At 32.7% G+C, this 17,634-nt stretch overlaps 1 protein-coding gene across 1 annotated transcript; it reads left to right on the plus strand.

Moving 5' to 3' along the window:
- Positions 1-3: 3 nt before the first annotated feature.
- Positions 4-16,103, plus strand: Ubc10 (ubiquitin conjugating enzyme 10). Its single transcript, XM_090165549.1, has 4 exons — positions 4-281; positions 2,782-2,877; positions 11,261-11,447; positions 15,247-16,103. Exons 1-4 carry the CDS (start codon positions 255-257, stop codon positions 15,399-15,401), a joined length of 465 nt encoding a protein of 154 aa, XP_090021675.1. The 5' UTR covers positions 4-254; the 3' UTR covers positions 15,402-16,103.
- The last annotated feature ends 1,531 nt before the right edge of the window (positions 16,104-17,634 follow it).

The raw sequence follows: 17,634 nt of genomic DNA on the forward strand, positions 1-17,634 counted from the left end.
GTATCTAACAGCAGACCATAATTCACTGTTTAAGCCTTAGTATTTTCATATTTTCTACTACTCAAGTTCCAAAACATCAAATCAATTTAAAACGTTATAAGAAATACAGTTATAATTGCACGGTTGTATAGCCATTTTAAATTTTAATAATTTAATTTTGGGTCTCCATTGTCTTAGTAGTTTTATCCAAATAGGCCTAGGCCCCATTCTTTCTGAATAGTGAAAGTAAAATCCTAGGCCTACTACTCTAAATCATGGCAGCAACGAGGCGGCTGCAAAAGGTAATGCAATTTTTATATTACGTTTTAGATTTATTATACTTAATGTCTTGTGGTTAGTTTACTTTAGTACACCAATTTTTGACGTATATTAATTAATTAATTATTCCATAGAGATTGGGTTTCTAGCTCTATGCTACTGAATATAAATTCCACAAAAATGAATGAATTATTTAATATTGGTATTAAAGTTTCAAACAGTCGTTTTAAATTCTTATATCAATATTCGAAAAAAATAGCTTGGCCCTTAAGAATATTTGTTCCCCCAAAAGATTGCCAAAAGTTATGCCCTTTCTGATCAGCGTGATCGAAACTAATTTTGCGGGTGGACCCAAGGACATTAGTTACTCAAACTAACTAGTTTTCATCTGTAACAATGTGAAAGTTATCGGTATAGAATTTGAACATTTTCATTCATCAATACAGTAAATTTGATATTGTACAAAAGTACACTTCCGTCAACTAACACTTTTAATAAAATTTATCTTTCAACTTTGTTTTGGTTTCTTACTTTCCTTTTCTATAAATTCTAAAATATTCCACTAATATCGCTGATAATGTGAGTGTAGGCGATGGCGTCTACCTTGAACTTTGGAAGTGGCCCTCCATAATCCTATTTACAAGCATTCATTAAACACTAAAGGATGTTCCATGAGCTAAGATTTCAATGCCGATTCTGTCGTAATGTATATCCTCCCCTAGGCACTGGATATGATTTTAAAGCGCTATCTCGTATTTTTTTAAATAATTTCGCGGGTTTTTGGAATTTCGTGATTTTTGTCTGCACTTTTAGTTGAAGATTATAACCACATGGATCAAAACACTCTTCTTTTATCAATCTTCATTTTCGTTTAAAATTACAAATAGTGAAAAGGTTGAAACTGCAAAGCTTCAAATCCTAAAATAAAGATCTTTGGTAAATTTATAAACGAAGTATCATTGTATGCCCGTTTGTTTGCCCCTGGATAGAAAACATTTTCCAGTTTGCGGGCTCGCGCCGCTAGGTAGCAAGGTTACAGAATATTTTTGCATTTTTTCGCTCGTGGAACATCCTTTAGTGTTTAATCCATGTTACAAGGCTCCAAATAAGATAAAATACACAGAAACTTGGTAGAAATAACCGTTATTTTAATAAGAGAAAACCATGGTACTTCGGCAATATATGCCTTCGAGGCGGGTACAAAATTTAACACTAATATTTGAAAGAAACAATAAATAAATAAAATAAAAATCTAAATAAGATAAAATTAGCAAAACATTTTGGATATTAACTTTTAAATGCTTTAATTCCAATAATTGTGAGGGATTATGCTTGCTTAAGAAAAATGAAACGTATTCTTTAATTCTTCTAACAGGCCCAAACAAATAAAAATTGTGTGCTTCACTCACTAATTTAGACAATAGTAAGCCTTACAATAGAGTCAATGTTTGTAAAATATCCATATGAGAAACTGATATTACAATGCCACACCCCTACTTGTCAAGTCACCACAGTTTTAAGGAATAAAATCTTCTAAACCTCCGAATCTCCATAGTGGTCTCTTTTTAAGCTCTAGAAATATAATCATTGAGGAAAGCCTGCAGTTATTTGACTGGTTTGTATAAGTTTTTACATGCCAAATATTTACTACACCTTTCTACAAATATTCCTTAATATTGATATAACTTATTCTTCTCAGTACTATTCGCAGCTAAGACTATATAGTGGGCTCTGCGTGCCACTTTATAACTGATCGATTAATCGAACGTATCACTTAGGGCTCACAAGTCACATTGTTGACTTAGCCCAAATATCTAACAAAAAATTATGATATACTAACACCAATAAATTTTGATTTGACTTTGACTTTGAAAGCCCTTCACTCGATCAAGATTTATTTTCTCCAAAGATACCACTCTTAAAAATAAAAATAATCAAATTCCAAAAGAGACGTACCTATGGGGTCACTATTATACAACTCACATCCCTAATTTTCAATGCATCATTTCTTTCGTGATCCTAAGACTAATTACAGATATGAAAAATTGGTGATAAATATGGTATGCCCCTCTAGAGTTTGTTTAAAATTGGGGTGTAAAATTATATAGATTAAAAAAGAGGTATGTTGAATGATTGGAAGCAGATCAAAGAAAAAGTTGTGGCTAGCTATTATTAGCTTCAAAACATAGACCTAAATAAATATTGAGTGTGATTTTGTATCTTCATTTTCGTTTGAATTTTGATGGTGGGGCTACATAATCAAGTTGTTTTGGGAAATTATAACAATTGAGTCACATGATGTAAGTGGAGAAGCTACATTAATGTTAGCCAGTATTTTTTTTAACTATTCTTTGAATCGTTTAACGAAAGTAAACATTTCTAGAAAATTGTGACCCATTCTATGGGTCAGTTTTTGTGTGAAGTAAGAAAAAAAATGACAGTTGTTTATGCAGGTCTTAATTCCTATACATATTGAGGTAGTTTTCCCACAAACTGTTTTATATTTGGATTATTTTATTTTAGGAACTTCAAGATATTAGAAAGTCTGGAATGAAGTCATTCCGTGAAATTCAAGTTGATGAGTCAAATATTTTAACTTGGCAAGGACTAATTATTCCGGTATGTATGTTAATTTTTTTCAAGGTTGGTTTTTTTCCCAAAAAAACCAAAATCAAAACCAGATTTTTTTTTTTGGTTTAAACCAAATAAACCTGATATATATCAGGTGTATTTAATGTAAACCACGGTTTAAACTAGCCAACTATGATATTTTTTATTAAAATTGCGTTAATGTTCACCGTTTGAATACATTTTATGATATTGAGAACGATTTCGCGATAGGGTTCGTACCGCGACCCCCAAAAACAGGGAAACCCTGATTTCATTTGGGGTTTTGAATATTTTGGGGTTTGCCCTTCTGAAAATGGCTTCTGGCGCCTGTGCTTGCTGGCTTTGGAATATTTTGGTTTCTAAACCTTTTATTTTCTTTAATTATTTATAAGTATCCTTTGATTCCTATCAAGCTACAATATCGAAAACCAAGCGTTTTTCACATATTTAGCTAACATTTAACATTTTGGGGGTAGCTCTTCCCCGACCCTGACCCAGAGTTCATTTTCCCCTTGTACAAACCCAATTCACAATAGATAATATTTGGGCGCAACTATTGCCTCTGCTTTCATGCATAGCAGATGATTTTTCCAACCTACCGGGAGAGTGAGGCAGGGCCGTAGCTAGAGAAAATAGCGCCAGGGGCGAGCTGCAATTTTGGCGCCACCTAATATAATAATATGAATTAAATGGTTATGCCTGTTCTTATTAGATTGATATTGCAAAATAGTTTATTTAGCAATAATTTATCATCATATGTAAAATTTATAGAATATAATTCTTTTGAACTGTTTGTGTGTGGTCAAAATAAACTGGTTGTGGTCTGGGAAGAGAAAACTGTGGTCAGAGTCAAGGCACCACCCTAGGCCTAATTCATCTAGCCACTTTAATTGCCTTTAATTCGGGTGGCTCGATTGAAATGTTAATTTTCTTAAGAATGTGATTGTAAAGGAACTTTTTACAGGATCAAATAGGAGTACTACTTTTCACGATCAGTGCATGTATAAATTTCATCACCGAATTTATTTTAAGTTTGAACCATGTACAAACTAATTCAATGTCCAAAAGTACGGTTATATGACAAAATGCTGTTTAAAGGTTAATCAATGAAATTATCGTACTGGTAACGTAATAAGTGTGACACAGTCGTCACTTCTCATGTTAATTTTTTAAACAATAGTATTAATTACTACTTGTAATGGGTTCAGTCATAAGGGGTATTCCCATTTTGAAATGGGTTGACTTTCCCACTTAATGAAATTTGATCAGTTGCCAAAATAAAAATATAACCAACATTTAAAGGGGTTTTCCACCGAGTTCTTCGGTTTCCCCTTTCCATAAAAACTTGTAGAGGTTAACAGTATTAGTAAGTGAAGGGAGATGTTGGCTCCTGTGGAATGAAGGGCTTGCCACCACCCTCCTAAGCATTTCAGCCTGGCCACCAGTTTAACGGCTTTATAAGTCGCTATATGATTGCCTTTAATTCAAGTGGCTGGATAAATTGTGTAGGAGGGTGGTGGCATGCCACGCGAGCCAACAGCTCCCTAAACTCACTATTACCATTTCCTATACAAGTTTTTATGAAAGGGAAACCGAAGAACTCAGGGGAAAACCCCTATAACTCTGAGTTCTTGATGCTATAGTTAGGACATTTTGTGAATAAATGTCAAATTCTGAAGCAATGTGCTAGCATATCTGGAAGCGCATCCCCATTACGCATGAGGCGAGTCGAAATTCTAACCTGCTCATAAAATATCCTTCATGCAGCCCAGAAGTCCAATAATTCCAGTAACTATAGTATATTATCCTGTAAATTCTTTTAATGTCCCCCTAACATTGAGTTAGTTTATGCTTCGACAAAACTTCTTTATTTAGCGATATAATTCATGACAAAAAGTGTCGCTTAATCCTTAAACTATGGCCTTTGATAGAAATGATTAAATTTTATTTCTAACAAATCGTATACAGGGTTGCCACCTGCCATTGAACCTGGAATTCCAGGGAAAGTCGAAGAATTTGTATATGGGTCTAAAAATCAAGGAAAAGTTGGGAAATTTAATTTTGGTTGCAAATATAGTTTAAAAATTACAATATTTTTGCTCAAAATAAGTCAAGGAAAATCTCTGGAGATGGTTAGGGAAAACCTTAAAAAATCAGGGAATTTCAATGTGAAACAACTGTGGCAACCCTGTTATAGGTCTTTTTACGTGGGATACCCAAGCTGATTCTTCTATTAAATTTTCAGTATTTGATGTAGAGAAAAAATATTCTCTTTTACAATAGTGTAAACAAATTCTGAGAATGTGCCCAAATATTTTACCATTTCTAAACAAATTCTGAGAATGTGCCCAAATATTTTACCATTTCTACTCTTTTAATATAGTCTTCTTATGTATTTGAGTTCAGTTGATAATCTTAAGTGCTTGGACTGGAGGTCCGTTGCTAATACTAGATTTGGAGAGTGAGAGTAACTTCTAAGGGATGCACCATATATCGGCATATTTTTCTTATATAGGTATCGGCCAATATCGGCGAAGCCAATATTGAGCAATACCACCCTTACCAAAAAATAAGTTGACTAAAAACCACTTAGGACAACTTGTATTTCAACTTGGTTTTCAGTTTGTATTTGGGACAAATGCCTACTTAAAAATAACTTAAATTCTCTTTATTGATCAACTTATTTCCAACTAAACCAGAATCAACATTTACATTTAACTACTTAAAAGCAACTTAAATCCTACTAGGGAAACCTCTAAAAACCAACTTAAATACTACTTAAAACCTATTTAAAAATATTATGTAATTTCCTGACTACTAAAAACCAACTAATTATCAACTTAGCAAAAGCAGTATTTTCCTACCAACTGAATAACAACTTATTACCCCTTTAATAGTAACTTGAAATATGCTGACAACTTGAGCCTACTTAATACCAACTCAATATCAACTAATAATGTGTATACAAACTAAATACAAACTGAAATCCAACTTATTTTTTGGTAAGGGCAGTATTAGAAAAAATATTTTCAGAAACATATTTAAAAGTAAGAAAGTTTTCAGTCTTAACCCTTACCAAAAATTAAGTGGTCTAGGAACTTGGTTTTAAGTTTGTATTTGGGACAAATACCAACTAAAACCATACATAAAAACAACTTATTACCAACTAAAACCATACTGCCAACTTAATATCCACTTATTACCCCTTTAACTAGTTTTTGAAAAATGCTGACAACTTAATACCAACTAAATACAGACTAAAAGCCAGCTTATTTTTTGGTATGGGAACTAATGATAATATTTGATTTGATTGGCCGCGCCACGTACGCCAGACTTGAGAAGCTATTTGATTTGTAATAAAAAATATTTATCACCGAAACAGAAAAGAAACATTTGGATATGCTCTTGCCAACTTCTTTTAGTGAAAAATTATAATATTTTCTGGCAGTGTACTGAACCATCTATTACAATGATTTTTTCATATACACTTCTGTTATGATAGATAACTTTGTTAATATTGGCCAATATTATCGGCCACAAATAGCTGATTTATCTGCTTTACCCATATCGGTGCATCCCTAGTAATTTCTTAGTGTTCTTGACACTCTTAGAGTTGTATTTTCTCTGTCTAGCTTTCATCTCAAGCCACAGTGTGAGTTGCTAGACGGCCATACTGTTAAAAATAAATTTCCGTATCCAGCCATAGTCGATAAGGTTGATAGGCTCTGGTTGACAGAACACAGCTTCAACAATCAACATCCTACATTACACAAGTTCAGCCTTAATTTTCATTCCTATAATAACTAGCTCTGTGGCTCGGAACCCAGTAAACTAAGTTATGAAAGAGGATTGGTAGTTCTTAGCCTGTCAATACACAATTCAGAAATTTTTTGTTAGATGGGAATAATTTCATCCAACAGTATGAAAAAATATTTATTAATTTCCAATTTTACCCCAATAATGATATCTATGTTTTTGAGTGGATTTCATCAACAACTGTTGTTTTGGGTTCTATTTTTTAAATATATGTCTCAAACCCAGTGTTCCTAAAATGTCACTTTTTTCGAATATAGGCCATGTCACTGGTAAATAGTGACAAGTAATGGCAAATTTGACAAGTAATGGCAAATTTGACAAGTAATGGCAAATTTGACAAGTAATGGCAAATTTGACAAGTAATGGCAAATTTGACAAGTAATGGCAAATTTGACAAGTAATGGCAAATTTGACAAGTAATGGCAAATTTGACAAGTAATGGCAAATTTGACAAGTAATGGCAAATTTGACAAGTAATGGCAAATTTGACAAGTAATGGCAAATTTGACAAGTAATGGCAAATTTGACAAGTAATGGCAAATTTGACAAGTAATGGCAAATTTGACAAGTAATGGCAAATTTGACAAGTAATGGCAAATTTGACAAGTAATGGCAAATTTGACAAGTAATGGCAAATTTGACAAGTAATGGCAAATTTGACAAGTAATGGCAAATTTGACAAGTAATGGCAAATTTGACAAGTAATGGCAAATTTGACAAGTAATGGCAAATTTGACAAGTAATGGCAAATTTGACAAGTAATGGCAAATTTGACAAGTAATGGCAAATTTGACAAGTAATGGCAAATTTGACAAGTAATGGCATATAATGACAAGTAATGGCAAATTTGACAATGGCAAATTTGACAATGGCAAATTTGACAATGGCAAATTTGACAATGGCAAATTTGACAAGTAATGGCAAATTTGACAAATAGCCCTTACCAAAAACTAAGTTGGATTTCAGTTTGTATTTAGTTTGTATACACATTATTAGTTGATATTGAGTTGGTATTAAGTAGGCTCAAGTTGTCAGCATATTTCAAGTTACTATTAAAGGGGTAATAAGTTGTTATTCAGTTGGTAGGAAAATACTGCTTTTGCTAAGTTTATAATTAGTTGGTTTTTAGTAGTCAGGAAATTACATAATATTTTTAAGTTGGTTTTTAGATGTTTCCCTAGTAGGATTTAAGTTGGTTTTAAGTAGTTAAATGTAAATGTTGACTCTGGTTTAGTTGGAAATAAGTTGATTAATAAAGAGGATTTAGGTTATTTTTAAGTAGGCATTTGTCCCAAATACAAACTGAAAACCAAGTTGATATACAAGTTGTCCTAAGTGGTTTTTAGCCAACTTATTTTTTGGTAAGGGAGGGAAAAAAAATTATTTTGTACTTTTAGAACACTTTATTTGCTATAAATTTTAGCAATGAATAAAATAAAAATATTTAATTGTGTTTTACAAATGTTTCAAAATAGCCAAACATTTTATATATCTATGTGAAAAATATAAAAAATAGCCCAATGGTATTTCATACGAAACATATATTAGTATTTTTACTTTTTCTAATATTTGCCACTATATGTCAATTTGTCACTAAAAATCATTATTTACCATGACACTTTTTGCCACTATTTGCCACAATAAATGTCAGGTGGTATTTACCACCCCGGAACACTGCTCAAACCCTTTTAATACCTAATTGGTTATTTTAAATTAGCGAGATCTTTAAATTCATCTTTTAATTCCGAAAATATTTTTTTGTCACTTGAGATGGGATGTAACAGAACTTGATAAGATAAAACTTAGAATTCATAGATACAGAGTTGTCCAATTTAAATATTGATTTTATCAGAATGACATTTAAACCCCCTGTTATATTTCCAACTAATTACAAACTTAAAATATTTTCCTGCCAACTTGATAACAACTTATTTAACTATAATTAAAGGGGTAATAAATTGTTATTAAGTTGGCAAAAAAATACTTTTTTAAAATTTGGTAATTGTTATTAAGTTGGCAAGAAAATACTTTTTTTAAATTTGGTAATTAGTTGGTTTTTAGTAGTCTAGTTGGTGTAAAGTTGTTTTTAAGTATGGTCTGGTCCTTAGTTAATATTTAGTTTGTATTTGTCTCAAATACAAACTTCGTAGACAACTTATTGTTTTGGTAAGGGATAACAATATTAAATTTTTAATTAATTAAATTTAATTCAGAAGAAATTATTTTACATTATGCTGAATCAAATTATTAAACAATTTGTCATTTAGTCACAAAGAACCGGCATTAAAAAATCATAAAATTAAATACCATAATACAATCCAACCAAATTTTCAGCTCTAACCCAATAAGAGGGCAAGCCAAACCCTTACCAAAAAATAAGTTGGATTTCAGTTTGTATTTAGTTTGTATACACATTATTAGTTGATATTGAGTTGGTATTAAGTAGGCTCAAGTTGGCAGCATATTTCAAGTTACTATTAAAGGGGTAATAAGTTGTTATTCAGTTGGTAGGAAAATACTGCTTTTGCTAAGTTTATAATTAGTTGGTTTTTAGTAGTCAGGAAATTACATAATATTTTTCAGTTGGTTTTTAGATGTTTCCCTAGTAGGATTTAAGTTGCTTTTAAGTAGTTAAATGTAAATGTTGATTCTGGGTTAGTTGGAAATAAGTTGATTAATAAAGAGGATTTAAGTTATTTTTAAGTAATCATTTGTCCCAAATACAAACTGAAAACCAAGTTGAAATACAAGTTGTCCTAAGTGGTTTTTAGCCAACTTATTTTTTGGTAAGGGAATGCATACTGTCATTTTAAACATCCCCCTGACAGCATACCTATTACCTTTTCTTTTACTTATTTCCATTTTAATCGAAATTTGTTTTTTTGAAGGTAAATGTATTATTCCTGGTAATTATATTGTATAGTTTAGCTTCTTACATTGGCAGTGGCAGATCCCAGATTTTTTTTCAAAGTAGGCTAAGCTATCAAAAATGAGCCCCACCACCATACAACTACCAAAAACACCATATCGGTATATTATAGGGATGCACCGATATTTCGGCCTATTTTTCTAATATCCGTATCAGCCAATATCAGCTCAAGTGAAGCTGATATTGGTCAATACTGGTATTAGAAAAACAATTTCAGAAAAACATTTAAAAATAAGAAAATTCTCGATGAACTAAGTTAAATAATGAAAGTTTTTATTTGATTGGCCGCGCCACATATGCCAGACTTCAGACGCTAGATCATACCTTTTTTAAAGACGGGGGGGGGGGGGGGGGTTACGAGTGTAAAGAAATGAAAAACAACAATATTCGATTTGTGATAGAAAATATCGAGGGGTCCCTTACCAAAAAATAAGTTGGATTTCAGTTTGTATTTAGTTTGTATACACATTATTAGTTGATATTGAGTTGGTATTAAGTAGGCTCAAGTTGTCAGCATATTATAGTTTATAATTAGTTGGTTTTTAGTATTCAGGAAATTACATAATATTTTTAAGTTGGTTTTTAGATGTTTCCCTAGTAGGATTTAAGTTGCTTTTAAGTAGTTAAATGTAAATGTTGATTCTGGTTTAGTTGGAAATAAGTTGATTAAAAAAGAGGATTTAAGTTATTTTTAAGTAGGCATTTGCGAGGGGTCGGACACTTGCCATAATTTTGTACGGGATTTCGTAGAGATTTTGGTGATTTTATCATTACTTTTTGAAGTTATTTTGGGATTTCAACGTTAATTTACCATAGAGAGAGTTAAAAGATTTTGCGATTTTAGACAAAGTGTACGGGATTTTGGTAAATGTCCGACCCCTCGGGCATTTGTCCCAAACACAAACTGAAAACCAAGTTGAAATACAAGTTGTCCTAAGTGGTTTTTAGCCAACTTATTTTTTGGTAAGGGGTAAAACAGTCTCAGACAATCTGTACACCGAATTTGTGCATTTAGCACTGTTAAAGGTACATATTTTCCAGAGTTCGTTAGTTCCATTTAGCACTGTCAAAGGTACGGCAGTGTACACAGTTTGCAGAGTGTCTTACCCCTCGGAAAATATGTATCACGTAAAATGAAAATAAACCTATTTGGATATGCTCTTGCAAACTTCTTTTAATGAAAGATTAGAATAAAATGGTATGACAGTGTACTGAACCATTTTTTACAAAGATTTTATGTACTACATAATTTTGTTAATATTGGAGTATCTGACGATATATGTGCCGATATTACCTTAGATATATCGGCTCTACCCATATCAGTGCATCCCTAGTATATTATTTAGGGTCTGTAGCCTACTTAGCCTACCACCTACATTGGGATAAAAGTATAAATATTGTGCTATTTAAACGTAAACATTTCCAGTAAAAATGTCAGGTTTGTGGTTAATGGTTTTAGGTGGAAAAAAATTCCGGCAGAGCAATGTAGATTTTTGAATTCTGCTTTTTTAGAATACAATGTTTATAAAAATTAAGTTATTTTATATTAGTTTAAATTGGGCTATTAGGGTAGGTGTTCGAATTTTATGTAATTTAATAGAATTTAAAAAAAAAGATTTAAAATTTTTTATCTATTTTATTTTTTAGGATAACCCACCATACAATAAGGGTGCCTTTAGGATAGAAATAAATTTTCCTGCTGAGTATCCATTCAAGCCTCCAAAGATCACTTTCAGGACAAAGATATACCATCCTAATATTGATGAAAAAGGACAAGTGTGTTTACCTATCATAAGTGCAGAGAATTGGAAACCTGCTACTAAAACTGACCAAGGTAACTGACTTAAGTGTGTTATCAGAAGTACATAATATCTCTCCTTTCAAGAGAAATCGCCATTTCACCAGGTCCCTAAAATACCCAAGTTCTCTTTTGTTCTTCAAGGCCTGTAAATGCCCTAATCTACCATAAAATGGGGATTTGGTCGCTTAAGTTTCATTAAATCCAGGGAAACCACCATAGGTTTCAAATATTTGTATACATTTTCTCAAGGACTGATTACAAAAAAAGTCAAAGCTGAAGATTAATTATATAAAAGTTCAAACATAGCACGCAAGGTAGCACCACAAGCTTGGTAACTTTATTAAATTATTCAAATAATAATAAATATCGTTAGCCTCCCTGTTAGATTATAAAACTTTAAGAAAATATAAATATCAAGTCAATTTTAAAATAAATATCTCATAATGTCCATTTTTATCGCAAGAAGTCCTTATTTTGTTATCATATTTTGGGTGGGAACCCTGGTTTTTCTACACTGCTTGTGTTATTTGTTTGAAACGTGTACCTTCAGCTGTTTTTTCAGAATGTTTCAGTAAACAGTGTGGCCACAGAAAAGCATAATAAATTTTATCGGAAAAATAGTCCATTTAAAGGATTTTATAGGAGAATGTAAAATAAATATAAATATTGGATAGTTTCTGTTGAGATTACAGAAAAATGCAGGTTTGAAATTAGACCCCCCACGCCGGCGAGGACCGTTTTTTGCGCCGCCGATGTCGGTTTATATTTTTTTTATCAGGGCTACCTACAATGAAAACCAAATTTTATATAAACGCCGCACCACGCCGCCGTCAAATTTTGGTTCAACGTGGCCGCCGACAAAAAAGTAAGCGCACGCCGATCGTGCCGCCGCCGCCGCCGGTCAAAATTTGGCGTCGTCGGGATATATTTATAATATTTATGGAAGGGAAAATCCATGGTTTTTAAAGGTAATTAGGTTTAATGTTTGTTGTATGACCGAGACAAGCAAGTTAAGCAACGATTTCTGAGGGTCTAATCTACGTGACGCGATTTCCATTTACATAAAAACACATAATTACAATGGGTAAAATACAAAAAATTCCCAAAAACTAACAAAATATAGGAAAGTAGTGTAATATATTATATTAACCTGATCCTCCTACAAAAGAATGCACCAAAGTATAGTAGTATTGATATGTAGGAAATAAAGGGTCACATTAATGTTGAAACTTTCTAATCATTCCCACATATCCCTTACCAAAAAATAAGTGGTCTAGGAAATACTTGTACGTATTTGGAACAAATACCAACTTGAAACCAACTAAATACCAATTTTAAACCTACTTACAAATAATATGTAATTATCTGACCACTAAAAACCAACTAATTACCAACTTAAAGAAAAAAGCATTTTCCCATCAACTTAATAACAACTTATTACCAATTTAACTAGATAATTGAAATATTCTGACCACTTGAGCCTACTTAAAACCAACTTAACGTCAACTAAAATGTGTATACCAACTAAAATCCAACTTATTTTTTGGTAAGGGTATTTATGACTCCTAAGACATCGCCACTGTGATAATATTTATGGTTCTCCTTAAAGGTGCTTACAGAAAGGTCTTTTTAAATATATTAATAAATTCATTAATTAATTAATTAATCTGAAATCTAATCAATTTGACTGCTCTTGAGTGCTCAAGATTGCCTCAATCAACTTAACACATTCCATTTATGGCTCTTAACCTCTACCAATAAACAATTCAACGATAGCAGTTATAATTTGGTTAATTCTTTAGACATCCAAACATTTTAGAGAAGGTTGGAGCATTTGGAGTCGGAATGAGTGGCAACTTTTAAATAATTGAGAGGAGACAGCGAACCTGCCTCTATATTTACCTATTAATGAGTGACACCATAGATTACCTAAATTTAAGCTTGATTAAATGAGCAGTTCTTGTCTCTTCCAACCTGAAAGTCAGCAGACCAGAGATAAAGCAAGATAAGAGTGGAGCTGTCAATTTGCTCTTAAACTCTAAACAAACTGAGACAAGCTAATTATAATTAATCATAAGGTTGGGTGGCGGAGTGGTTAGTGCTTTTGACTCGCAGCAAGAGGAGCCAGGTTCTATCCCAGCTTGTGACACTGGGTGAAAACTCAACTACTCCTTCTGCATTGACTTTGCAAGTTCTCTCCCCATTGGTTGAAGAGGCTTCCCCCCCCCCCGAATCCTTCAGTTTCCCCTTTCCATAAAAGCTTGTAGAGGTTAATTGTAATAGTTAGTGTAGGGCAGAGGCGTGGGAACGTTCTAGAAGTTGGTGGGGGCAAAGAGAAATGAAAAGGGGTCTCCAGAATGGTTTTGAATTTTTAATGGAGTGTAGCTTCTCCAAATGCATGTAAATTTGCGGGAAATTTAAACACAGTTGAGGTTCTATATGCTTTTAAAATGATAATTAGAGCCTTTTGAAGTTTCAACTCCCTTACCAAAAATTAAGTGGTCTAGGAACTTGGTTTTAAGTTGGTATTTGGGACAAATACCAACTAAAACCATACATAAAACAACTTATTACCAACTAAAACCATACTGCCAACTTAATATCCACTTATTACCCCTTTAACTAGTTTATTGAAAAATGCTGACAACTCAAAACCAACTTAATACCAACTAAATACAAACTAAAAGCCAACTTATTCTTTGGTATGGGCTGGCCAAAAATTTGGAGGGGGCAATAACATTAGTCGCCCCTCCCAGCAAAATTCTAGAGAGGGGCATAACTCCCTTGCTCCCCCCCCCCCCCCCCGGTTCCTATGCCCCTGGTGTAGGGAGCTGTTGGCTTGCCTGGCATGAAGGGCTTACCACCACCCTCTTAAGCATTGTAACCTGGCCACTTGTTTAAAAGGCATTATAAGTTGCTAGATGACTTGGGCCTAGCTGATTAGACTGTAATTTGAAAATTTTCTTATCTATAAAATCTGCTTTAAATTTACATAAACTTTTCAGGATTTCAAATTAATTTGGTAGTTCTAGAAATTTTGTTAATTAAATAGGTAATTATTTAGTAGAAACTATTGGTTACGCTAAAACTTAATCTAGTGTTTGATGCAAAATCGTGGCTTTCTGAACAGTCAGTTCGCTGCTTAAAAATTTGTAAATTACAATTTTTATGTAATTTAATTTATAAATTAATGAACCATAAAAAGTAAGTATAGTTAGACTTACACTTGTTTTCGCAGAGAAATAAGTCCCAATAACCTATCCCAGTTACAGATTTTCTTATCCTGAAGAAACACTTCTACTAAATCCATAACCATTATCAAACGTAGTGCCAGAAAATATTACTCCCAAATGGAAATGCGAAAATATTTAATGATATGATTGGATACAATGTTAATTGTACATTCAAAAATTTATTAAGTCATTGAAGTAAAGGACTTTAATATGATCTGCTACAATAGCGCTTAGTTTTAAGAATTTCCATATCTGCCTAGTTAAGGCCTTAATCGCAGGTAATAAAGCCTCTACTGAGCCAAATCATTTTAAAATACCCCGATTAGGAACTCCTTGTGGTATTTGACTAATATTTTCTAGCTTTTGCGAGGGTGCAAAATCTTGAGGGTAACATAAACCATTATAATGTGACAAGCTCTTATTAAGAAATGTGTAATTTGAAATTTTTACTTAATCTATCAGGAGTAAATAATCTATTTATAGAAAATTTAAGCATAAATATCCATGAATTGGCTATATTGCACTCCCAAAAAAACCGTAGCTGTTTGGAAATTGTTTTTCTTTTTATAATATTTAACTTTGGTTTTTTTTTCTGGCAGTCATCCAAGCTCTGGTAGCCCTAGTCAACGACCCCGAACCAGAACATCCGTTAAGAGCAGATTTAGCCGAAGAATATTCAAAAGATAAAAAGAAATTTTTCAAAAATGCAGAAGATTTCACAAAAAAATACTCAGAGAAAAGGCCATCAGATTAATGGAATTTAGGATTAACCCAGTGCTTTCAATAAAGAACAATCACAAAATTGACTGTTTTACTACAAAAAAGTTGGGGAAATTGTGAAACATTGTACGGTTTCTTTTTACTTTTTATTATTTGTGGAAATTGGTTTTGATTTTCTTTTATAGCAGCTGATTTTTTTTTATAATTCCAGTTACTTATCTAAATTATCCTAAATGGCTTGTTTAAAAAATATCCTTCTGACTTTCCCTACTTCCATTGCTTAATATCGCTTTTTTGGTAAAAAGATTTCACTGTGGCTATTTAGAAATGTTTCTTTCCAATGTTTTAATACCAGAATTTCCTAGTTAAACATTACTAAAAATGTAATAAAATACTTTTTATGAAGAAATATAGTAGCAAAATTTTTAAGAATAATTGAATTTCTAATATAAGAATAATAGAACGCAAAACCTGTACATTACTAAAATAAATAAATCACCATGATGATGGGCCTCTACACTAAATTTGAACATTGCAACAAAAATATAGAAAAATCTTGTTAGTACTGTTAGGCTACCCGCTGGAATGTCTTATTTTCTCACTTTGGAGTTAAGAGATGGGAATGGTCTAAAAAATATGTTGATTTTGGGAAAAATATCTGGGCAATGCAAATTGTTAGCTTTCAACTGTTTTTGGGTGATTGTAATTAAAATTACATCTTTGTCCAATCAGGTTATGAAATTTTGTTTATTACGACAAAATAAATGCGTTTAAAAAGTTTGATTTCTTCCACCAATTTAAAGGAAAACACATTTTGACCCACCTTTCAAGAAAAATTCAGTTAAAAATGATTTTTGTAAATGGTATACTTTAATCAAGGCTATATACTTTGGGAGGATGACTGTTGATACAATAAATATTCTCCCCCACGTTACAAGGGCTGTAAAAAAAATGTGACTGGCGTGTGCTTCGAACACACATGGAAGTCTTTAGGAACTAAAGAGTTTCTTTGCTGATTTTATTTTATTCAGGGTGAAATATCTTTTTTTTTTTTTAGCATTGAGAGGTTTTGGAAGCAATGCCAAAAATCATCCCAACACAAGTCATTCACAATAAATATGTTAATTCTGGTTTTAACCTTTAAAATGGGGTGGAAAAGTGGTTAGCACTCTGGCCTCTCAGCAAGAGGAACCAGGTTTCATAGTGGCACTGGGTAAAAACTTGTAACCACTCCTGCATAGAGTTAATAAGCTATCTCCGTGCTGGTTGGAGGGGTTTTCAGTTTCTGCTTTCCATAAATATTTACTGAAGTTATTAAGTGTAGGGAGCTGGTGGCTTGAAGAGCTTGCCATCACCCACCTACGCAATTTAACCCGGCCACTGGTAATTTGCTCCACAAGTCACTGGTTGATTAAGACCTGTGTGGTTCGTTGGGTAGAAGCTTAGCTGACAATTGGACGGATTGATTTCATGGATAGAACTTTGAATGTTTTGGATAGGTGTGGATCCAAGGTAGTACGGGTTATTATTATCTATGAATTCACTCAGAATGGGAGATACGTCAAACATGTCTGGGAGTTATGCTTCAAAACATTTATGATGATTTATTGGTAACCTATATGCAAAAACAAGGGTACTGAAAGTATTTTCATGGATTGAATAATTTTGTATGCTGGATCAAACTATTCAGATAAAAAATTATCATTAATTGAAATTGTATGGACAGGTTGGATTGTAAGCTCTGCTTGTAAAATAATCACAAGAGAAATAAATATATGCATAGTAATTTGGGAATTCAGTTCTAGATAAATTTTATAATATTGGTGATCTTGTGGTTGACTGTATCTATCAATATTTATTGTTACTGGATCAGTTAAAAATCAGTTTTTATTTCAAATTAAATTAGAACTACACACAATTTGGATTCTTCCAGATAGTGAATGTTAAGTTTTTATGGGGCCACTATAATGGAGATTTATTTTAGGCCTGATTAATCCTAAAGGGAATAACCTCTGGTATTTCTGTCGCCCTCAGAGGGTTCCAATATTGTCCGCGGCCTCCCATGGCTTTTCACACCTGGGGCGCTGATAATCGCCGATTGTGAAGGAAATAAAGGAAATTGATGGGGTCGTCCATAAAGAATGCGTTGGAGGTTCTATTCCCTTTAAAGGGCCACTGCAGTGTTTGAAAATCCAGTAGCTACGCTTCCTTACCTTGTGATAACATGGCTAAATAAATGTAAAACAGACAATAGGCATTTTGGTAAA

This window comes from Leiobunum rupestre, chromosome 2 (genome assembly GCF_980474605.1).
Source record: "Leiobunum rupestre chromosome 2, qqLeiRupe1.1.hap1, whole genome shotgun sequence".
Lineage (NCBI taxonomy): Eukaryota > Metazoa > Arthropoda > Arachnida > Opiliones > Sclerosomatidae > Leiobunum > Leiobunum rupestre.

What these genes read in the sequence shown, in the direction of transcription:
- Ubc10 (XM_090165549.1), top strand. Translation starts at nt 255, where the DNA reads ATGGCAGCAACGAGGCGGCTGCAAAAG. An exon ending in CAACGAGGCGGCTGCAAAAG is followed by an intron (nt 282 to 2,781) that starts GTAATGCAATTT and finishes ATTTTATTTTAG; the next exon opens with GAACTTCAAGATATTAGAAA. An exon ending in GGCAAGGACTAATTATTCCG is followed by an intron (nt 2,878 to 11,260) that starts GTATGTATGTTA and finishes TTTATTTTTTAG; the next exon opens with GATAACCCACCATACAATAA.